The following is a 23,205-nucleotide window of genomic DNA, read 5'->3' as shown; positions in this document are numbered from 1 at the left end:
AGTTGGTATCTCATGCATGCGTTACACAGAATACTGTGTCAAGCCCACTGATGTGGTTCATTCCCAATGTGCCCAACGCCTTCCGACCCGCAAAGCAAGCGTCTAAAACACCGTCACCGTATTCACGTAATCATTCTTCAGCACCTCAAACACCAACCCCGGGAAGCCATACAGCGTCGTCGTAGACTCCCCACCGGCGTCGGCCCGCCGCGCGCCGCTCTCCTCCCAGCCACCCAGGAACTCGCAGCTGCTCCCCGGGCTGTCGCCCCATCCGCGGTTCAGCACCATGCCCCTCTGCCGCCCGGAGGAGCCCTTGCCGGCGGGAAGCGCTTCCTGCCACTTGTCGCTCATGCGCTCCTCGACGTGTCGAAATTCCGTTTCCGAGTTGATGGAGCCGTCGTCCTCGCCGTCGTTCAGGTAGGCAATTTCCCAGCGGCAGCGCCGGTGGCGATTGAACTCGTAGGAGCCAGGTATGTTTCCGTGGAGGACGAGCTTGGTAACCACGAGGCGGTCCGGGTGGTGCGACTTGATCGGGTTCTCCGGGCCAGCCGGTTCCGTGCCGGGCGGCAGGCCTGACGGCGCTGTGGGCGTCGATAGCAGCACGTCGAACCCTAGATAAAAGTAGTTGTAAAAGCATGTTCCAGACGGGTTGTTGGCGGTGTGTTCGTCGATGGCCTCCTCGTCCGAGTCGTCGGAGCCCGTATTCATAGATGACTGGTCCGTGTCGGTGAGGTCGTCCGGCCGCCCGATGTCCGTTGCGCTCGGCCTACTGCGCGTGTTGCTAGCTGTACGCATCTTGTGGATGACCATGTTCTGGTCGTTCTTTCGGTAGATGGCGTTGGGCGGGCCCAGCTCCATGACGAGCTCCTGCGGCGTCGTCTCGCCGAGCTGGATCCGAAACGCGCTGCTCGTCCACTTGCGGAAGAGATCGATGCGACCGCCTCCATACAGCCGCACCAGGGAGACTTCGTCGGGGTAGACGTCCTTGCCGCGCGGCAGGGCCGATGTCGATTTGATGCTGGGCAGGACCTCGGTGAAGAGCGTCGGACGCGCCTCGGCCCACGAGTCCCCGCTAAACACGGCCATGGACGTGGCGACTTGGCTCGACGACGCAGACAAGAGCGACACGACGTCCTTGTTGGGCGAGTAGGCCGCCTTGGGCATGGGAAAGTTAAAGGCCACGCCGGGATATGACAGCACGTAGATGCCATCCTCCTGGCCGCCGGCGGGAGGGATAAACTCGCCTGCGTACGTCGGCCCTAGCAGGCGGTGGTATATGTGTCGAAACGTGGGCCCCGCCGAGGACGCCTCGCCGGGCACGGGCGACCCGGGGGCCGACGTGCCGTTGGCGGGCTTGAGCAGGTCGCGGTCCTTGAAGGTGACGTGGTTCTTGGTGAAGTCGAGCACCTCGACGAGGCGCAGACGCTGCTCGGGGCCGTCGAAGCGCAGGCGGATGCCGTTTTGCGGCAGGTTGATGCAGACGGGCTCGGTGACGGGGCGGTCGGGCGAGTAGAGCACCTCGAGCTTGGGGAAGCGCTGGGGCTCGGCCTTGAGGCGCGTGAGGACATCGTGGAGCGACGCGCCGAGGACTGAACACGGCGTCAGCATCTAACTTGACTTGTAGGTTCCGCCGGCGCCGGCGCCACAGGGGCTCCGGGTCGCAGCGACGACTCACCTAGGAACCCAAGGCCCCTGCCAGGATGCAGCTGCGCCGTGAACAGCGACATGGCGAAGCGGCCGTGGTCGAGGTTGCGCGACAGACGTCGCCCAGCGCTAGCACAGATATCGCAAACTAGTTGGCCGTACTCGACTCGAACGTGGATTGTCTTGAGATGCCGGGGAGAGAGGGACTTTCGTGACGCGACTCGGTACGCGACTGGACGCAGTCACGAGCTGGCGAGGCAGTTGACTGCGGTGGTGCGGCGAGGGCAGACCATGTGACGCCGGGGAGTGACGCGGGGCAGTTGGGGGCAACGCAACGCTCCAGCGGGCCGCCGTGGTTTGAGGTGGTCCCTGTGATGCAAGTGCGTCACTGGCTGCCCCGATTAGATAAGAGACGGAAGGCCGCCGCACCTAACCTTACCCAGGCGAGCTCCATTAATTTGGAGCCAAGTCCGAGCCGTTAACGGTGCATTGGCAGCGAGCTCTCACGCAGTGGGGAACAGCTCCCAAGCATGGCGATTCAGGGTCCATCTGTAAGTCCATCTCAAATGTCGAGCCACCAGCAACCAGGTGGTAATGTACGTTGGAGAAGTCTTGTATTGACACATATACACGCGGCATACGCGCGCGCGCGCCCGATTACCTCACCTCTAATATATACAACACCCCCCCACCATCCATCCATCCCTCTCGAGGCCCGACTATAACTACCACTTCCACTACCACTCCTCAACCTCGCCGCGCTTCGGCTTCTGCATCCGCACCACCTTGTCGCAGTTGAGCAGACACAGCGGATCAAACGCCTTTTTGATCTGGTACACCTCGTTAGCAAAATGAACGTACGCTCATACCCCGGGCTCGCCTGCCGAGGTACAGTTAGTGATAGAAGACGCACCTGGCGCATCGCATCGACCGTCGTCTCGCCCAGCTCGTGCGGCAGATAGTCCCTCTTGACGAGGCCGACACCGTGCTCGCCCTGCGTTATCTTAAGTTAGCCGAGCCATTTCTCTCCTGACCGCTCTCATGAGAATGCGAGAATGCCTCACCGTGACCGTGCCCTCCATCTCAATGGCCCGCTTGACCATCCGGTGCACCACCTTTTCGGCCTTTTGCCTCTGCGCGTCACTGTACAGGAGGATCGCTATACATCTGTCGTCAGCACCTTGCTCCATATCCCCTTCACTCTGGCTGGAAGAGGGGGGAAGAGGGGAAGAGACGTACTGTGAAAGTTGCCGTCGCCGACGTGCCCGACGATGGACGCGCTCAGCCCGCTCCGCGCCATGTCCTCCTTGGTCTCCTCGATGAGCGCCGGCAGCCTGCTCGTCGGCACCGCCACGTCGCCCGTCCACACGCGGTCGCCGTCGCGGCCCGCCGCCATGGTGCTCCACAGCGCCTCCTTGCGCGCGCTCCACAGCTCGTCCTGCTCGTCCTTGCCGCGCGCAAACTCAAACGTCGTGCTGCCCGCCGACCGCGCCAGCGCCTGCACCTGCGCCACCTGCTCCTTGACGCCGGCGGGCGTGCCCGCGAACTTGAAGAAGAGGGTCGGCGCCTCGGCCCACGTCCGCGACGTCATGCCCGCCGCGTTGATGTTGCGCATCTGGTTGTCGTCGAGGATCTCCACCGCCGCGATGGGCACGCCCTCGCCCACCACCTTGCTCACGCACGTGGCCGCGTGCCGGATCGACGGGAAGGCGCACACGGCGACGCTCGTCGACGCCGGCTTGACCGTCACCTTGAGCGTCGCCTCGGTGACCAGCCCCAGCGTGCCCTCGGACCCGATGAAGAGCTTGGTCAGGTCGTACCCGGCCGAGCTCTTGCGCGGCCGCTGCCGCGTCTTGATGACGGTGCCGTCGGCCATGACCACCGTCAGGCTCAGCACCCACTCGCGCATCGTGCCGTAGCGGTAGGCGTTGGTGCCGCTGCACCCCGTGCCGACCATGCCGCCGATCATGGCGCCGGGGCCCGGGTCGGGCGGGAAGAAGAGGCCCTCCTTGCCGAGGTCGTCGTTGAGCGCCTCCCAGCCGACGGCCGGCTGGACGATGACGTCCATGTCCTCCTTGTGCAGCGCCAGGACCTTGTTCATCCGGCCAAAGTTGATGGAGATGCCCTTGCGCGTCTGCGTGTAGTGGCCCTCGAGGCTCGTGCCGCCGCTGTAGCCCACCACGGGGATGCGCCGCTGGTGGCAAATCTTCATCACCTCGGACACCTCCTCCGTCGACGACGGGAAGACGACGCAGAAGGGTTTCTCGTCGGGCTTGGGCTGGTGCGTCGACCATGTCGACGTCGAGTGGTGCTCAAGGTCCGTCTCGAGCGTACTGACGTTGTCCTTGCCCACGACCTTGACAAAGTCGGCCCACGCCGCCTGCATGTTCTCGAGCTTGGTGTTGTGCTTGGGGTCGCGCGTCTTGGACAGCGGGAGGGTCGAGCTCGGCTCCGGGTCGCGCGGCCAGTAGGTGCCCAGGTAGTAGGCGATGCCCACGCTCGACAGGAAGACTGGACGTGTCAGAAGCCTCCTATCCTCCCAAGGATTGCGCATTTATGAGAAAGGTACTCACGGAAGGTGACCATCCAGTTGCGCGACGGGTCCGTCATGTCGCGCCAGCGCTCGTACTGCTCGCGCTGCTCCCTCTCGCGCCGCAGTCGCGCGCCGATGCTGCCCATGACCTGCCCCTTGAACGAGCGCCCCAGCCTGGCCTCGTTGCCCTGCCGCGCCGCGGGCTGGCCCTTGGGCTTCTCGGGCTCCATCTCGGTCGAGTAGCATCGCGGCGTTGCCACGGCCGCCGGCAACCGGGGGCCGGCGACTCGCAGGCGCCGCAGCGCAGCAGCTCGCAGCTGCAGCGGTGCCATTGTCTGTCCTGTCCTGTCGTCGGTCGGTCGCGTGCGTCTCGTCGTGCGCCGAGGACGGGGAGGGGTGGCGAAAAGTCGTCGATGCGGCGCGCCGGCAGTGGAGGGTTGGGCGGAGAAGACGTAGGGAATAACGTGTGCCAAGCGCGGCGCCCGGTCCAGCTGGTGGTGGTGGTGGTGATGTGCTCGATCTTGTACCCAAAGTTTCAACTACAATTTTAGCCCCGGCGGCGAGCTCTCTGCGTCGGAAGCCCACGCCCGGAAGATGTTCCGGCGCCTGGGGTGGGGAAGCAGGCCTGCGGAATTGACTTTTCTGTACCGCCCGCCGCCCGTCGCCCGCTGTCCGCTCCACTGCCGGTTGCCGGATACCCTTCCATCCATCAGGCCGGGTGCAACGTTTGGCGGACCTCCACCGCCGAAGCCCCATTGCTAGGCCCGTCAGAACAGGGCATCTGGGGAAACAGTCGTCTTATTATTCCAGTTGGAGTCCGTCATTCGTTACGTTACTGTACGCTAAATAAAGGTGCTCACACACGCGCACGCACTAATCCGCCAACGCCAACCCATACCCGCGCCTCTCAGTAGGTGAGGAGCAAGCCATGCCCATACGCCGCCGTGCCGCTCACCGTCCAGTCCGCCGTGAATATAGGCAAAAGTCAACAGTCCCTCTCCGTCTCACCGGGGCCGCGCCGCGCCGCGCCTTGCTGCCCTCACGTCTTCCACACCAGCTGGACGCTAAATGTCGGCGCCGTGCCCTGCTGGTGCGTCAGGAACGCGCTCAGCTCCTGGTCCTCCTCGATCTGCAGCGGCAGCTCGCGCCCCTTGCTATCCTTGAGGATACCCTCGACCCGCACGCAGACGGTGCCCGGGAACTTGGCCGCCGCCACTTGGCGCAGCTCCTCGACCGAGCCGGACCCCAGCGTCGCGATCCAGAGCGTCGTGCTGCCCACGTACACCGACATGGGGTGCAGCCGTAGGTAAACGGCACACGCCATCGGATCCGGCGCGTACACGGGCGCAGACGTCGCCGCCGGCTGATACTGCTGCTGCACGTACGGCTGGTCCATAAAGGCCGCCTGCGTATTGGCCCTGAGGAGCAGCGACGACCCCATTTGAGGCTCCAGTCCCATCCCCGCCGCCATCGACGGCCCCAGGACCCGTTGCGGCGGCCCAAGTCCGTCCTGAGAGTCGGACAGGTTCGACGCCTGCGACTGCAGCGAGATCGGCATGTGGGACCCCATGCTACTGCCCATGGTGCTGCTGGCCGGGCTAAACGCCATCTGCGACGTGTGCGACACCTCCGACACGTTGTCAAAGGTGCTCGCCAGTCCGTCGCCCAGGTCGACCCGGTCTGCCGGCGAGAGTATCTTGCCGCCGTGCGACGCCGCCGGGCTCAACGGCAGCTGCTGGCCCGCCCGCGGGTCATGGCGGCCCCTTTCGTCCCGTATCCTCTTCATCACGTCCCTGGCAATGACGTCCAAGGCCCGTATCAGCTTTGAGGATTCTGTCCCCTCGTCTGCCCCGTCCATGATCTTGCGCACAATGTCCGATCTCTCACTCCACCGGCGCTTCAAGCCTTCCCACTGCTCAGGAGATGCCTCTGACTTGCAGGCAATCTTGGACTCGGACAAGACGTGATGAAAGGCGACTCTCACCTCGCGTGCCTCCTCAGGGTTGATGCCCAGCTCCTTCTTCGCCTCTACCAGGGTCATCCTCGTCTCCAGGTTTCGCAGCCGCTTGGTCACGTCGGTGCAAATCACATCGAGGGCCAGCTTCTTGGGTTCCGGCTCATCCTTTGACAGCCACAGGATCGTTTGTAGCTGAGGTGTCTCGCGCACCAGGCGCGCCTTGACAGCCTCCCACCTCTCCATGCCAGCCAACGTCTTCTTCGTGACGCCCTCCTCTTGACAGATGCGCTGGAAGTTTGTGCGTAGAAGCTGATAGGTGGCCGGGTCGAGGCCCATCATCTTGCGAGCCTCGTCGAGGGTCGTCTCCGAGGGGAATCGGAGCGGTCCTCCGCCAGGGCCGCCGGCCTGCTTCCTCTTCCTCCGCTTCCTGTTGTCCGCCGAACCGCCTTGCCGGTCCGAGTGGTTGCCGTCCGACACGGTCCTCTGCGAGCTGCGTTCGGCCGTCGACGCCCCGTCCAGCGAAGCATGATCGCCATCATCGTCGTCGCGGTCCACGCCCTTGGCCTTGTCCCCGTTGGCCGCGCGCAGGAGCCATCTGTTTCTCGCGCGCACTCGCATGAGCTCCCTGGCCTTGATGTCGAAGCCATCCTCGTCGTTGAGCACCCGCAGCATCTCCCTCTGGGGCAGGTTCTTCTCCCACAGCTCCTTAACCCGGTTGACGAGCTTCTCGTTCCTATACGCGGGGCGCTGCTTGGGGGGGAAGTCCCAGCGACGGAACTGCGTCTGGAAAGCGCGTTTGCTGTGCGGTGCGTGTAAGCAGGATGCCCCGGACTTCATATGCCATGACGCCCGCATGTAGTCGTCGCGAGGTGTTCAGACGGGGTGGCAAGCCGGCTGGCCCAGCAGGCGCGCGGGCGCGCGCAGGGCGCAAGGGCTGAGGCTGACATGCCACGGACTGACTCACTCAACTCACTCACCTTGGTGTGAACCGGTGGGCCGTCCTCATGTGGTCCATGATCTCCTCGAGGGACTTGCCCTCCTCGATGTACAGCCGGTAACATGTCTGGTGGTGGGCGTCCCAGTCGTATACCATGATACGGGCGGCTGGCGCAGCGGTGACATTGCTGCACCTCTGCTGCTGGCGGAACGCGGGCAAGGGACGGTACGGGCGGCGATTTGGGATGAGCGGGTGAGTGAAGCTCAGCTCACCTCATGGTTGGCTGGTTGGCCGGGCTGGCTTGCGTTGCCTGTCCTGTTTCGTTTCCGATCGCCCACTCAGTCTTAGTCAGCGGGTGTGGATCGGATTCGGCGCATCACCGTCCGCGGGGGGGATGGGGGGATCTTGGAGTAGGGACCCCGCTGTGCGGGCCAGGCCGGTGCAAGAATGCCGCCTCGCTCAGGCTTTTCGTTGCATGCTGCGAGTATGCAGCATTTCGAACTCAATAGATGGCTTGGAATCAACAGGAACAGCCTTCTCTACTAAATTTCATTTCGTCTCCCCAAAATGTGTTGCTGGTTCACGCCAGTCAGCGACTCAGCAGCGCGTAAGAGGTACAGCATACCCGCATTAATTACCCCTTTGGGAAAGTACATGGCCCTCGGCGCTATTGCCTCGGCTCCCGGCTCTCCTCCTCACCTCACCTCAACCCAACAACTCCCGGGAACCTTGGCTTTTAAGTGACACGACTATCACACACACAACACCAACTCACCTCCAACACTCGGTGCCACTTCATCCTCATCTCGCACTCACTCACTCACTCACTCACTCATTCAGGGACGCCTCGCCTCAGCTCACCCGATCTTCTTCATCGACACCCCTTCGTCGCGCCTTCGCGCGCACGCATAAACACACACACACACGCACACACACACAGTCCATCATCATCATGGCCGCCCTCCCCGAAAGCTACGCCTCCCTCCCCTTCTCCACCATCCGACTCTCGCACCACCCCGCCTCCTCCCCCTCCGTCACGCCCGTCGTCGTCGTCTCCCTCCACCGGCCCGCCGCCCTCAACGGCTTCACCGACGAAATGGCCGACGAGCTCGTCTCCGCCTTCTCCACCCTCTCGTCGGACCCGCGCGTCCGCGCCGTCGTCCTCGCCTCCTCGGACCCCAAGAACAAAATCTTTTGCGTCGGCATGGACTTCAACCAGCGGCACGACCTGCCCCCGCGCGCCGAGGACCACCGCGACTCGGGCGGCCGCGTCGCCCTCGCCGTGTACAACTGCGTCAAGCCCGTCGTCGCCGCCATCAACGGCTCCGCCGTCGGCATCGGCATCACCATGACCCTTCCCGCCAACATTCGCGTCGCCAGCCGCGACGCAAAGGTCGGCTTCGTCTTCGCGCGCAGGGGCTTCATCATGGAGGCCTGCAGCAGCTTCTTCCTGCCGCGCCTCGTCGGCGCCAGCCGTGCCCTGCACCTCGTCTCCACCGGTGCCGTCTACCCGGCGTCGCACAAGCTGTTTGGCGAGCTCTTCAGCGAGGTTGTCGCCCCCGACGAGGTGCTCCCCACGGCGCTGGCCATTGCCGACGACATCGCCGCCAATGTGAGCACCAAGGCGGCTCGTGTCATGAAGGACCTGATCTACCGCGGCGCTGAGTCGCCGGAGGAAGCTCATCTCCTCGACAGCAGGGTGTTCCACGGCATGGCGCTAAGCGAGGACGCCAAGGAGGGCAAGGAGAGCTTTCTCCAGAAGAGAAAGCCCGAGTTCAAGGCGACCATGGCGGACGCCCCCTCGTCGTATCCATGGTGGACCCCCGTCGATGTCCGAGTAAAGCCAAAGATCTAGATCATAAAATGTACGCGAACCTACGAAACAGCGGGGTGCCCACGCTGTGTGTAGTTTCCCTTGACAGAGCCAGAAATGCCATGATCCATACGACTGTAATAATCTGCTCACGTGGCACTCGACAATGGCGGGGATTTGATCAACGTCATGCATTCATGAAGCTGTTACAGCTTTATTCTGACTCTAGACATGCAGCCCTGCCGGGCATGTGCCCTAGCTATAAAACGCTAGCACATCTACACGTCCAGTACGTCGAGTGACAAAGAAAAATGAGTGATGCGCACACCACTTCAAACATATCCAAAAGCCCTCCGATGCCCTGCTTATTCTCAAGCACGCACGAGGCTCCAAACCCTCAGTGCCGTATCCCAAGACGCGGCACCATTCAACAATGCAGTAGTCATGAGAAATGCATTTGACAAGCCAGCGATGGGGCCATCCGTATTCGTGGTTCCCCTCCCCGTCCCTGTACGCCGCGCAAAAATGATGAAAAGCAGTTCTGATCGGCCGTGTAAAGGTGATTCTGTCGACGCAGACGTGTCTGCGCCGCGCGACTAGGTGCGCTGCGGTCGCTCTGGCTGGATCAGAACTTTCCGTTTCGGGACGCTGAAAATGATATCTGCCGCTGTGAGGGGGGTTGTTTGCTATGAGTCGCCAGGCGTCATAACGTGCGCCGGTCGGTATGCAGGCTGTCGAAGTATGTGGTGGTGGGTAATCACTTGAGATACCGGTGACCTCTGGCCACGCCTGGTATCTCACTCATTTCGAGGGCGACTGGTTGATCGGCCAGCTTTGCCCCGCTCCTATCTCCCCAGCTTGAGCAGCCGGGTTCTGAGCCAAAGCATAAACGATGTCCATACGCCCATGGTCTTGTGCTTGGCCGTCTTTGTGCGCTTTGGTGACTTGAATTGCACGCTGTCGGCTCTGGGCTGGGAGTCGAGGATCCCGTCGGCTTCCTGGCCGGCATGCACGCCCTTCTCGTTGGGCTCTTCGGTGGCCACGTCGGGCTTGGGCGTTCTTCTCCGGTGCAGGCCAGCCGTGTTGATTGCGCCGGGCTGGCTGCCGTGGCTCTCTTTCCGTAGGCGGGGCTGTCCGCGCTCTTGCTTGTGCGCTTCTTTGCGTGACTGCTCACGTGCGTACTTCTCTTCTTTTGCGCGTTCCTTGGCCTCAAACTTGCGACGCGCCTCACGAACATGCTCTTGGCGGGTAAATGTGTCGACCTCGCTCCGTGAGCGGAGGCGGAATCCGCCCATATCGAGCGAGCTTCGAAGGGGGGACATGGGACTTGCTGACGACGAGCACGATTGTGCAGGTGTGACTGTTGTCGCGGTGCTTGCAGCGCCACCTTGGGTAGACGATAAGAGGGTGGGCGAAGTCGTGAGCGGTGCCGTCGTCGACAATGGTGAATCAATGACCGAGTTGGCAGTACTCAGCTGCAGCTCAGAACGGCTCTGGTTCACCGAGCTCGAGGTGAGACGTTGCACAGAGCCCGAGTGGGATCTGCTTGCTGTCACTCGCAGCGTTTGGGCGCCATCCGACACGGAGCCGGTGCGCTGGCTGGCAAGCGAAGGCCGTCGCTGGCCCTGCTGCTGCAGATGGGCTGCTTGGTAGACGGCGGGGCGGCTGGCAGAGGAGGCGGTGGAATGGTAGGAGGGGTAGGGGTCGACGTCGTCGCCGTCGTCCTCGGTGATGGTGGGCGAGTTGTCGAAAGAGGCGCGCGGGTTCGTGTAGGTGAGAGGCGTCGCGGCGGCCATCTGGGGGGTCTGCTGGAAGGGATGGACGAAGGAGCCTCCGTTGCGCCCGCTGCTGTTGGTGGTGGCGATGGAGGCATGGGAGGTGCCGCTGGTGGAGCGCGCGTGCGAGAATTTGCCTCTGGCTCCCACGCCGCTGCCGTAGTCTCCAGATGCAAGTGAGAAGCTTACGTCGCGGGCCGTCCTGCCAGCGCCTGCATTACCGCCATACTGGCTGGACGAGCCAAAGTAGCCACCGCCGTCACTGTCGTAAGGTCCGGACCCGAAATCAAGCGAGCTGAGGCGCGGTGATGGCTGGTCGTCCCAGCCTCGGTCAAGATCGAGGGACTCGCGGTCTGAGTGGTGAGACTGTAGCTTCTTGAGGATGGGCTTGACGGCGGTGCGACCGCGCGACTTTGTAATTTTGACGGGGCCGTGGGGGCCGCCCAGGGCGCTCGAGTGCATCTGTAGCGAGGCCATATTTGCCGTTTCTGTGGCCGGTGGATGAGATATCCAGTGTTGCCGGGAGGGGATGCCGCGATGACGGACTGACGCGACGCAGCGCGCGGGGCGTTGCGGTTCGTTGTGAGGTGAGCGGCTCACTCAGATTGGCAGGCGAGTCGGTGTCAACACCAACTTGGAAAGCACAAAAGCAGATCGCTCTCCTTCTCGGGTCAAGCCATAACTCGTCGCTCAGGTGGCAGCAGGATGGCGGAGAGCAGCAAACACGAGGAGTCGCGCGACGCCCAGGCGACGAACGAGCAAACGCTCCCAGAGCGACGAACCCACAGGGCACGAGGCGGGAGGCGACACAGACGCCTGCAGCGCAGAAGAGCAATAACGGCAACGGCAACAATCAAGAGACCGGTCAACGGCAACGAGACTTGGGGGGCGGGACCGAGAGAGAGAGGGCCAAGTCGAGGACGAGGCGGGCAATATTAAACAGAAACAGCCCTGACGAGGTTCGAGAAACGGGAGATTGAAGAGCGGAAGGAGCGGGGCGACAGGGGACGGGATGATGAGCGGGTGAGCGAGGGAGGCGGAAACCCCGGGCGATTACGACTGCGTGTGCTGCGGCGAGGCGGTGATGATGGACAGCCTGACGTCCAACAAGGCTGCGCTGTCGGTCCCCTTTGCGCTTTGAGTGGCGGGCCAAGGAGCAGACGCGCGAGAGACAGGGAACAGGGGCACCCTAGAGCGGTTCCGAATCCACGGGCGGGGGGCGGCAGCTCAGTTCCATTCGTCGGCGAGGCGGGATTGTTGGAGGTAACTTCGGCCTGCGCTCGTTTAAAGCGACCCGAGGGGCACGTGTGCGGATTGCGGAGAGAAGGGAGAGAGGCAAGAGGCGCGGTTTGCGTTGCGGATGACGCGGGGAAACGACGACGATAAAGTGACTATGGTTGCTCAATGGGGGAGAGCCGAGGAGGAGGATTGAGAAATGGAGGAATGGAGGAAGAGGGCTGCGTGATAAGAGGAGCCCCGACCCGTCCAGGCCGTCCGAGGCAATAGCGCGCAGGCCAGACGGCAGGAATATGCTTTGGGCGGGCGACCACCTTTTGGGTGTGCTCCCGCGGCGCCGCAATGGTGCGAGAGTCAGTGTCTGTCGACGGGAGCGCCTCATCAGGCGGTGGTGCTTGTGGTGGAGGAGGAGGTGGTGGTGGTGGCTTGCCCGCCGTTGCACCGCACCCGTCGGCGGGCAGACAACGGTCTCGGGGCAATGGGCTGGGCTGGCGCTGGTGGGCTGGGCTGCTGCCGCCGGCGTGCTGGGCGACCTGGCCGACCCCTCCCCGCAGCCGTCGATAGTTGAGGCAGCCGCCCCCAAAAGGGTCGACGGACGCAGGCGGGCAGGCGGGCAGGCAGCCGGTCCGGTGCTGCTGCCAGCGGTACGGTAGAGTTCCAGGGTTCCCGTGGGCGTCCCCCCCCACCCGGGCACACCTCATCAGTGGCCCTCCTCCACCTACTGATGAAATGACTGCCTGGCTGCCTCCAGCGACCCCTGGACGCTTGCTGGCCCCGCCAGCAGCGCAGCCACTGGCCGTGGATGGATCAGTCCTGCGCTGGACGGAAGCCCGGAGGCTTGGCCTGGGTCCATCACCGCCTCATCTTCTCCGCAGCATGGCAAGGTATGGCCCGGGATCCGTGGATCCTCTCCGTCACCAGATGGGCCCCAATTTCCATCCGAATTGCTGCCCATTTCGCCATCATCAAACCCCTTCATCTCGCCTCGCCAGAGCGTCGCTCCCGCTCATTAACTCCCCTTGTTGTGATTCCAGCAACAGCATGGTAAAGGGGGGAATGCGACTGCGACCGGCGACCGAAGCGAAATACGCCCTGTCCGCCTTCAGCGGCCCCCAAAAATAAACATTCCCATCTCCACACTCCCTCTCCCGCTCTCTCTGCGAGTCAATCCCGCAACGCTCTCCTCGTCCTTCGCCGCCTCCAGCAACGGCAAAGTCGGCCTGGGCAACGGCGTCGCACCCACCCTCCCATTGGCCGGCGCGGCATCAATCCATCGGAGGGGTCCCCAGGCATCGGGCCATGGAGGCAACCCAAAAAGGCACGATGCCAAAGGTGAAGCAGCTCAGATGCGCCGTTGCGCGCGCGAGTTTCTGTCATCATCTGCGCTCCAGCAAGCGACAAAGACGGGACGCGGCGCCTTGGCGATGCCATGGCTGCGCAATCGCGCACGCTGCGGCGTTTCTCGCGGTTCAATCCGCACGCGGGCGCCGCCCCAAACGCCCCCAACGTGTTTCGTTTCCGTCTCCCCGCCAGTCGCTGTCCTGTCCTGTCCTGCCGTGCACTGCGAGCATCGACTCAGACCAGCGTCCCCGCTTTTTGTCTTTGTCGCTTCGAGTCAGACATTTGCTCTCGTTTCTTTGATTGCCATGAATTGCGATGGGCAAACAATTCCTGCTCGAGCATTTGCACCGCGGCCGGCCCGCCATGATGCCAGTGCCAAAGGGGGATCGCCAGGGCCGCGCTCCGTCTGAGTGGTCGGCGGATGCGTCAGTCGAGACATCCGTGGGTGAGGTGGCCATCGAGGGGCCCTCCACTTCCTGTCGGGGAAGCGATGCATGGCATGGCATCCGTGGCATCTTGCAGCGCCGCCCGCCCGCCCGCCTCGCCGCGTGCGGAGACGGGGCTTTCCTCCACCTGTCTTGTCTTGCCTTGGACCACGTCTCTCCTCTTCCTTCACTCCGTCCCTGACATGCTCGGCCTCACCATCTCAGCGGAAGCCGCAATCCGTCCTGATCCCGGCACCGTCGTCAGCACTCGCCCTCCTGTCGCCACGTTTTCCCTGGTGCCTCATAGCGCAGCGTGGCTGTCCTGACCTGAGCGTTGACGAATCTGCTTGGTCAGATGCCTTGCGCGGCTCAGCCGCGACATCAACGCGGTGCCACGGCTGACGGACGCAATGCTGCCCCAACTCAGCCAACGGCGTGCCCAAGTCTGCACTGCTCCCGAAGCCACCGATCGCCCCTCCTACCGACTGCGGCAAGCACAGGCACACACACCAGACGTGGCTGGCGGATCGCTGCACAGGAATCCGACCCCTCCTGCGGCCCCCCGGAGGCCCAGAGCCTCGCCTGCATCGCTTCTCGCCGCTGGTGCCGCTCCAGATCGCCCCGTCCCATCCGGAAACCCCGAGTATTAATGGGCCCAGTCCCACCACTTCATCGGCGCTTGATATGTGTTGTGCAGTCTCTCTCAGCCACGGTGCTGCGCAGGCAACCATCTTCCGCTGCGCGGAATACCCCTCGCCCGTGGTCCGTAGATCTCGGCCCTTCCGGCCCAGCGTTAGGGTCCGAAGAAATGATTGGATCTGCAACGGAGGTTCCAACGACACGGTCCGGCCAATCATGCAACCTTGGCCATTGCAGCTCTCAACTATTGTGCCCCGCAGAGAACGCGCATGGCGATCCAACATGTGATAGATTGTTGCCCATTGACTGACTATTGATGCGCATTCTGGAGTCGGTCGTCAAGTCCGTCAAGTGACATGAAGAGTCGGGTTTGATTGCCTTGCTCACGGGGTTGACTGAAGGAAGGTGCCGACTGCAACTTTTGCGTCGGTGATTGTCAGATCGAGTTGTTCGCCGGGTGATCTCTTGAGTCGGAGTGGGAAAAGAGGAAAGCTCAGTGTAGGGTTGACAACATGGCACCTCAACAGCTTCCTTGTTCTGCCGGCTCACAAACCATCAACGTCAGCCGGGACATCCACATTGCTGAGAGTTCCATACAGTTCGACGATGTGTTTGCCCGTGAAAGTGTTAGTTGTGAGATCGAGAGTTCTTGAAGCCACCGCCGTTGTCCTGCTCCTCCAGCATTTCACAAGAGAGAACGACTATTCGCAAGGCCTCGTATATTTACCTTAGAGGGAGTTGTACTGGGGTGGATTACCGAGTATTTCTGGCTGGCCGTCGCTCCACTCAAGCTCATTCTGAGTTTCACGGTAATAAGCCAGATATGAAGGCCCGAGACAAAGGAGATGCAGCAGAAAGCAAAGCTTCCATGAACCGAGAGATTTCAGGGCCTGCAAAAGAGGACCTCGTCGTGAAAGACTTGGATCGAGTGACGAGTGTCGTACGATAGCCCGGCCTGAGTACTTTCCCTGTGTAGCTCCGGTTCAATTCTCATGATGCCGGCGAAAATACGCCGGAACACAAGCGGGGGTATCGAGCTTGGTTCCCGAGCAGCCCACTGAGGTCGTGCAATCGTTTGCCGTAGCTAACCAGGGAAACAAAAGCAACGGTGAGATCATCGTTCCCCTATAAGGGCGGCAGAAACCCCTTGAGCAAGCAACTTCGCTTGTACCGAGGTTCGATACCGTCAACTTGAGGGTGGTGATCCCTCCGCACAGTAGGGTAGGCTGTATCAACAGGTCGAGAACGGCGTCGAGGTACTCTGTTGACATGGTCTTATGATTGCTCCCAGGGATTCTGCTAAGTCGGTTCTACCCAGGATCGAAGTCCTTATGACGCGGGGTCGAGCTTTCACTCCAGCTGGCCCCATCGCATGATCCTGACCCTGGTGATCGAGGTCGCAGCGATGGCTGGCTGAGTTGGGCAGTCGGCTCATAACGCAGCTCAGCGCCATGTCGCCTCTAGCGAAGAGGCTTACACCGGAAAACCGAAACGTCGACGCTCCTTCGACTCCTTGACTCCTTCCAGGACTCTGGTAGGGCAAAGGAGAGTCTCTATCAGTCCTCGTCCTCGCTTGGAACCGACCAGAAGAAAGTCTCGGTGGCTTGTAAACACAGTCGAGACCGTCGAGCTGAAACGAAGCAACGTGTAAGCGTTCACGGGCCGTTCCGTTTAGCAACACCGGCGGCAATTACGAAATTACGAAAGAAGCATCGCGTCGATATTTATGTACTGCCGATAGCCACAGCGGTGCAACTTTGCGCCGCCGGCAGCTGTGACGCCTTATGCTGCCAGGATGTTTCACGACTTGCCGGGTTTGGCGCCAGGTAACATGATGAGACGCGAAAGTGCGGCTTGCACATCGGGATGGCGCCGGCTACCTCCGTGTGGCGTGCGGCCTTATTCTTGCACCAGCGTATGCACTGGGAGAGAAGAGCTATGGAGAAGCGCACCAAGTGCTCCGCGCCGAGACCAGGTTCGCCCACAGGACTCTCGGTAATCTGGCCATGCAAGGTACGCCGGAGATTTACAGAGATGTTATCTTTGCTTCGGGGCCTTGGGGGCCCAGAAAAGGGGGTCACAGATGGCTCGTAGGAACGGGAACGCGACCCTGAAGGGCAGGTGGGCTGGGCGGCGATCGGCGTGGTGGGTTGTAGAATGTATGGGCCCCCCGCACAAATTCGGCTCCTCGTAAGGGCAAATTGACGTGGTCCCAGTTGGAGTGCTGGCAAGAGTGGTGGTACCTGGGAGTTGGTGTTCTGTGGCAGAGCCCCGATGTGACGAAACTGTAAGTTGAGTTCGCGGTTGGCGTATTGGTCGATTGGGAGGGATTCTGGCAATGACTCGCGCTGCAGAATCGGGCCATGGCATGCGAACGGTCCACCAGCCGCAGGGCAGCCGTTGGTCGCATGGCTGCCGCTATGCCAAAGACGGGCCTGCAGCTGGCCCAGGGCCATGGATCCGGAGCAGGGGCGGACCATGTCGTCACGGCGAACCCACAGCTGCCGACCCTGAAATCCTCCTTGCCGGGCCTTGGTCTCACCAAGGTTCGCGTTGACGTTGACATTGACGTTGATGGTGGCCGTGCGCACGGAGCGTCTCCGGGCGCGAATCTGTATCGCATCGCACCGAATCGTCGCTCTGGCGATCAATCGACGGGGGGCCGCTCGCGCCATCATTGGAATGGCGTGACATGGCATGCATTGAGTTGGGCCGAGGTGAGGTTGATGGTGATGGAGGGCGTCAGTCTCGGGTCTTGTGCTGGAGGTTGGAACTCTGGAACAAGCGGGAGAAGGAGCTACCAAGCGAAGCTACCAGGCGACGAAAGCTCGCCAGGCGAGGCAAGCGCGCGTTGCGACGGGTGCTCCTTCCTTCCTTCCTGCCTTCCTTGTAAGCTTTGGCTCCCGCCGCAAAAGCCTCGCTAAACGTCAACGCCATGGCTTCACTCTCAATTTCCGGCTCTCCCCTCCCCGTTGCGCCCTTTCCCTGGTCCTTCGCTTGGTCTTCGCTCGCTAGCAGGTGCCGACCGTTTCGACTGCGCTAGCCGGACCAGACTTTTGCATGCCGATCTCTCCATGCTTACGGGCCGGCACACCGTCTTAGTGCCGCTGGCAGTCGCGCGATCCAGTAATACGACCTCGTCGTCCGGATCCGCGACGCATGGCGGCACTCGGGTAACCTTTTGGGTCCGCCCAGGGGTTTGCCGGGACGGTGGAGAGAGCAGTGGAGGAGGCGCCTCCCGGCCGACCTGGATTTTCCTTGAATTGAACTTCGGTCCCCATGTTCCTGCATCTGGCCTTGTCTCGTCTCGTGTCGTCTCCATCTTCTCGTTCCTCGCTGCCGGTTCAGCCATGTCACCCTCGCCGCCGTGGTCGTCGTCGCTCTTCACTGTCCTGTCGTGTGCCTGATCAAGAATCGACTCATGTCCGACGCCGACCAGGCTGCGGCTGCGGCCGCGGCCGAAGAGGCCTTCCACAAGTTTGCGGTCGAATCGTGGACCCTTTACGGCATTGGCCTCTTTGCGACCATGCTGAGGACATACGCCCGCATCCGCGCAGTTGGCATCAGAAACCTGCGGCCAGACGACTACCTCGCGTGGGTCGGCATGGTGCGTGAAACCTCGACCTGACAGTGTGTCACTCTATCTCTAATGTTGCCCTCCGGTACATAGGCGTTCTACACTGCTCAGGCTGCCCTGGCCTACAGCGTCGGCACTGTCGCCCATGGTCTCGCCAACAACGGCATGACGGATGCAGAGCGGGCCGCCCTCTCCCCAGATAGCCAAGAGTTCCGGTTCAGGTCCGTTTTCCCCGGATGTTTCGGCCGGCCCCACGGAACGGGATGCTTACTTTCGCTCTTCGTGCAGGATCATAGGCAGCAAGATACAAATCTCGGGCTGGACCATCTACTCTGCCCTCATCTGGTCGTTCAAGCTGTCCATGCTCTTCTTCTTCATCCGATTGACTGTACGTCGACGTTCTGTTCATCCACACGGAGCGACGCCAGCTGACTCGCATTGCAGGAGGGTCTCGGCAGGCCCTATCGGATACGCATCCACATCGGCTTCTTCCTCGTCATCGGAACCTTCTTTGCCTCCATTATTACAATATTTGCCGCCTGCCGTCCATTTCCAAAGTACTGGCAGATCAATCCAGACCCAGGAAGTCAGTCTCCCCCGGCTCGTCGCCCTGCTAGCCCGTGCTGACCGTCTCCCGAATGCAGACAACTGCCAAGCAGCCATTTCCCGGCCCATTGTTTGGGTCTCGTTTGCTTCCAATGTTTCTACGGACTTATACCTGATTTCGATTCCACTGCCCATGCTGTGGCGGTCAAGTCTGAAGATGCCAAAGAAGATCGCCTCTACCATCGTCTTGGGCTCTGGCGTCTTTGTGCTTGTCTGTGCGACGCTAAAAAGCGTCTTCGTCTTGGTGGTAAGCTTCCACGACCCCAAAGTCCGAGCCTAATGTATTAACTTTCTATTTGCACAGGACCCCATCAACGGCGCCCAGCTTGCCGGCTCATGGGGCACACGCGAATCCTTTGTCGCCGTCATCACCACGAACCTGCCGATGATCTTCCCCCTCTTCAAGTCCTGGCTCACCCCTCTCTTTGGAAGCGCCCTGAGTTCTTCCAATAAGGCGTACAAAACCCCTACAGGCTTCCAGACGATAGGCGGTGGGGGCGGGAACTCTCACAGCCGGAATCGCCGCGGCCCTCCGAGCGCCAACCCCATCACGGTGAACATGACTTTTAGCGAGAGCGAGGAGCGAATGGTGGATGGCGTCAAGATGCAGACTTTGGGCTACAGCACTGCCTCGTCCTCGGGAAATCATGGCCCTCCAGGGAGCATCGTGGTATCCAAGCAGGTCGATATCACGACTGAGGACAGAAGCAGTCACAACGGGGAGCAGAATCCTCAACAGGTTCGAGACGCGTGGTAGAGACGGGATATAGAAACGATTGAAAGATTATTACGAGCTTACATGAGCTAATATACAAAAGCGATGAGCAAGAATGCCCTTTATACTTGAATCGAACATGGACGGTGAATGCAGGGTAGGCGATACGCGGACGTGAGCCTGGTCTGCGCTGAATCCCTGAGGACTACCATGACAAGAGGGTTTAATTCCTCAACTTGAACTTGAAAGGATCGTTCCACCCTTCATTCAATGTTGCTCTTCATTATGACACAGTACCTTCGCCGCAGCCGCCATGTCATCTCATGGATGGCTACTGGGCACTCAAAGCCGGACGAGGCTGTCCTACTTTGCTACCTACACCCAGGGCGTCTTCCAGACCGCAACCCGTTTCCCTCCAGCCGCACATTCTTCTCCGCGTAGCTGTCAACGCACGCCCATAGTAGCTCGATTCTACTGACAGTGCAACATAGCGTATCAAGCAGAAGGTGAGCATTTCTCGCCTGCCATCCACCCAAATGTCAGCCGATCGGGTTCCTAATTCCTATATGTGTTTCTGCGCGGCAGGCGATATAGGTCGACTGCGGTATAGCCGTCCCCTTGTGTGCGGCCAATGGACTTATACGATGTGACCCTTTGGCTGGCAGAGTTACTGCATCTCTGCCGGCAAACCAGCAGCGGAACAATGTGTCTGCGACGCACCCGACGTGTGTCACATGGCCCTCGCTGCATGGAGATCTGAGGAACGGCACGCTGCACGTGGCGGCCGGAGTTGCATGTCCGCGAGACTGACATATCCCATGGCGCGTCTAGGTAGACACCCCCTTCACTCTCTCGAGCTACGGGACGTTCAAGACGAAGCGATACGTGTTGAACGGGCAACGCTGTGTGATGGAGACGTATTACTATCGCAAACCCTGATATATAAACGATGCTCGCTGTGAATGAAAACCGGCACGGCGCCCGTCTCGAAGCCGACAACTCGGCCCTCGAACTTTTGCCGCTCCACGAAGCGAGCACCAAGAGCTATAATTTAAAGCAGCAATATCTGCCAACTCATATGTCCCATCTTTTTACATAACGACCCGTGCTGGCCTGCGCGCCGCGCCCATCAACGGCCTGCTTGGGAATGGCCTCAGCCTCCGCTCGCCCTAACCAGACACAGCAGGTCCCTCTCGGCAATCAAATCTGCAGAATGTTTTCGCCTTCTTTCCTGCCCGCTGCTGCTGCTGCGCGCGTATGTGGCGCCGTCCACGTCGCCGATCTAGTGTTTCTGCCGAAGCAGGCAGGGTCCTTGGTGGCCTTCCACCCGCCTATCCACCCTTGTTGCTCTTCCTTCATGCGGTGGCGTTTTCTGGGCGCCGTTCGGGTTTCCCTTCCCGTCGTCTCTTGGGACGGCGGCGTGTATCACTGCGTCAAGCAGTGCAACGTTCTGTCCTCCGCAGGGGGTGGAATGGGGGGAGTGCATCTGCATGAAGGGGGGGGACCTATAATACCAGAATCGTCTCTGGTGCCTCGGTCCGCAACGCGTCACGACAGGCGGCCCCTGTCATTATCCCATTCCCAACAAAAATCCCTGATTTGCCAACTATGATGCCATCTGGATTTCGCATGAACCATTTCGGCCGAACCTGCGTCTTGGACAGCAAGGGGCCCGGCCTCGCCAGGGCACCTGCTGGGCTGTCGGCGGCGCGGCGCCACGAACCGCCTTCTCCCTCGCATTTATACGCGCCGGATGAGCTGTGACGGTCCTGCACGAGGCTCCTTGAGGATGAGGGCTCTACCAAGGACTGCAGAGTATTTTCCTGGCCAGGAAGGTGTTGGTTCATCGGCCCAGGGGAACCCTTGAGCGTAAGCAGGCAAGGACAGCCTGGTGCCGCACCTTGATCGGCTCCGTCGCGCATGCGAGTTCGGCGCTCGATGGCCGTGTTTGACAGCTTCGCATTGAAGGGTGTGGGTGCTCCGAAACAAGCCACCATGTGGCCGGGGAGAAAAAGCTTGTTCGGCCAGGGTACACCTTGGCGGCGGCAAGGTGAAGGCGGCGTGTCAAGCTGCCAACCTCCCATCCTTCCGTCCTCCGTCCGCCCACACCTTGCTAGCGCATGACCTTCCGGGTGTTTTGCTCGATGCGGCCCGCCTTGACCTGCTCCATCGGGGGGCCGGGAAGCCTAGCGGCCGCTCATGTTGCTCGTAAAGGCCGGCCGGACCATCGGCCGGACCACGCGCGGCAGGCAGTGGATCGGCGGCATGCCGCCCGGCGGAGGCTTGAGCTCATCCTTTCGGCCGCCCGGGTTTGGCGTTCGTGGCCTCCAGACAAGGCCCGGCCAAGAAGACGTCCACGTAGCATTACAGCCATTGAGCCAGCCGGGTCCGATAGCTCGCCTGGTGCGACCGGCGCACTTGCATATGTATCTCAGCCAGCCAACCGAAGCTAGCGACGGAGGTGCGTGCCCTGACAGAATATGGTTGACCATGCATGCTGGATATTCAGATCAAAGACCCCTGCCCTGTCTGCTACAGAGTCTAGAAGCCACCTGACAGGTCGATGGCGGCTATCCTCGCAAGACGTCAGGGCCGGCCCGCGTACGAAGGCAGGGCTGCTGTCGACGTCGATGCCACAACAGCTTCGCCGCCGTGCCAAGTCAGGTCTTCCAACATCGATTCCAGGTTCCAAGGTCCCGAAACAATGGTGAACCAAGTTGAATGAGCAAGTAAGAATTAAAGCAGGGCGCCGCGTACCCTCTGCAAGGCCTGGAGTGGAGGTCCCGGGGAGATCAGTTCACATCTTGACATTATCTCCTCGTTTGGCCATATGCGAGAAATACGATGGGGAGGCCACCAGTCGCGCGCCGTACTAAGCCGAGTATCGTTGTCCCCGGCGATTCCAAGGCACTGCCATGCAAAAGCTGCCGACGGGCTGCAACAAGCGATATTGGCCAAGATACACTGCCAGCGCCCTTGCATGTAATGTATTGGGACGTGCCGTCAAGCCAAACCATCCTCAAGTTTGCCAAATTCGGGCACGTTGAAGTTATTGATGCCACGAAATGTGCATCCAAGAACAATTCAGAGGTAATCAGTTGGGCTGTACCATCTGCTGCGCTAGGTGTCAGATCTGTGAGGCAACGACATAATATGGCTTCCACACCCAACCTTCTAGGCGAATGCATATGCGACGGTACGAGCCTCGCTCACGTGGCGCTGGTGCAACAGAATCTCGGTCTTGTCTCCGGATCTGTTCCAGATAATCCTGGCCTCTGATATGCGTGAGATGTGCAGTGAGAATTTTGTGCTCCAAAGAATCCTGTGTTTACGCCACAGACCTCTGGACCGTCATGTCCGTACCTGCGCGCCGCCGTCGCCGGACATCCGTGGATTGAGCGCCGCCCTCGGCGATGTCCCTATCAATGAACCACATTGTCTGGGATCCATGTCTCAAACATGCCGATTGCCAAATCCATGCAGGTTGCGCGCTTGGCCCCATGGATCCGCCGGCTCAGCGGGAAGTGGCACGCAGGGCCGAGTCGCAACCAACAGGTATGAGCGAGGAGGCTATTGCCGCGCATTCCAGGTGGCCATGTGAAAGTCGCAACCGAACATGGCCGAGCTCGGCTTGTGTGCCACGTTGGAGCTCACTGTGGCAGCAAGGGATCGAGATTGAGCAACTTGCAAGCGACACTCCGCTGATGCAAGGCAGAATGGCATCGTCTAGTTCAAGCCTGCCTTCGCATTGAGTGGAACACCGTTCATGCAGGCCTAGCTCGTCGGATGCAGCTTCTTGGCGGATTCACATCCGACCACCGCCATCGGTGCAGTTCCAGACCCCGTAAGTCCGTGTCAAGTCTGATATGCGTGACCTATCGCAGTGCCACCATTACTGAGCATATAGCTGACGGTCCTCAATGCGGCAGATCCTGCGATACGAGCGCCCGAAACGAGCTACTTCAGCCACGCCGGCTTCCACCGTCCGCCGTCCCTGCATTGATGTC

General features: G+C 61.1%; 6 protein-coding genes across 6 annotated transcripts; 2 read left to right on the top strand and 4 right to left on the bottom strand.

Annotated features, from left to right (window-relative positions):
- Positions 1-102: 102 nt before the first annotated feature.
- Positions 103-1,727, bottom strand: PLICBS_004396 (uncharacterized protein; the record flags this gene model as incomplete). The annotated part of the gene is made up of 2 exons (XM_065600508.1): positions 103-1,589; positions 1,676-1,727. The coding sequence occupies 2 exons, from the start codon at positions 1,725-1,727 to the stop codon at positions 103-105; spliced, it is 1,539 nt and encodes a 512-aa protein (XP_065456580.1).
- Positions 1,728-2,381: 654 nt separating this feature from the next.
- PLICBS_004395 (D-lactate ferricytochrome c oxidoreductase) lies at positions 2,382-4,509 on the bottom strand (the record flags this gene model as incomplete). Its single annotated transcript, XM_065600507.1, has 5 exons — positions 2,382-2,474; positions 2,558-2,638; positions 2,709-2,803; positions 2,884-4,155; positions 4,218-4,509. 5 exons carry the CDS (start codon positions 4,507-4,509, stop codon positions 2,382-2,384), a joined length of 1,833 nt encoding a protein of 610 aa, XP_065456579.1.
- Positions 4,510-5,216: 707 nt separating this feature from the next.
- PLICBS_004394 (uncharacterized protein) lies at positions 5,217-7,227 on the bottom strand (the record flags this gene model as incomplete). Its single annotated transcript, XM_065600506.1, has 2 exons — positions 5,217-6,933; positions 7,112-7,227. The coding sequence occupies 2 exons, from the start codon at positions 7,225-7,227 to the stop codon at positions 5,217-5,219; spliced, it is 1,833 nt and encodes a 610-aa protein (XP_065456578.1).
- Positions 7,228-8,023: 796 nt separating this feature from the next.
- On the top strand, positions 8,024-8,926 carry PLICBS_004393 (uncharacterized protein; the record flags this gene model as incomplete). Its single annotated transcript, XM_018326871.1, has 1 exon — positions 8,024-8,926. The coding sequence occupies one exon, from the start codon at positions 8,024-8,026 to the stop codon at positions 8,924-8,926; it is 903 nt and encodes a 300-aa protein (XP_018174333.1).
- Positions 8,927-9,729: 803 nt separating this feature from the next.
- PLICBS_004392 (uncharacterized protein) lies at positions 9,730-11,136 on the bottom strand (the record flags this gene model as incomplete). Its single annotated transcript, XM_018326872.1, has 1 exon — positions 9,730-11,136. The coding sequence occupies one exon, from the start codon at positions 11,134-11,136 to the stop codon at positions 9,730-9,732; it is 1,407 nt and encodes a 468-aa protein (XP_018174334.1).
- Positions 11,137-17,721: 6,585 nt separating this feature from the next.
- PLICBS_004391 (uncharacterized protein) lies at positions 17,722-19,240 on the top strand (the record flags this gene model as incomplete). Its single annotated transcript, XM_018326875.1, has 6 exons — positions 17,722-17,907; positions 17,971-18,098; positions 18,166-18,265; positions 18,322-18,463; positions 18,522-18,730; positions 18,788-19,240. 6 exons carry the CDS (start codon positions 17,722-17,724, stop codon positions 19,238-19,240), a joined length of 1,218 nt encoding a protein of 405 aa, XP_018174337.1.
- Positions 19,241-23,205: the final 3,965 nt, after the last annotated feature.

Source organism: Purpureocillium lilacinum, assembly GCF_023168085.1.
Source record: "Purpureocillium lilacinum CBS 284.36 DNA, scaffold_3, whole genome shotgun sequence".
In the NCBI taxonomy this organism is placed as follows: Eukaryota; Fungi; Ascomycota; class Sordariomycetes; order Hypocreales; family Ophiocordycipitaceae; genus Purpureocillium; species Purpureocillium lilacinum.
Note: the sequence above shows the minus strand (reverse complement) of the source record. Positions and strands in the feature narration are given on the sequence as shown.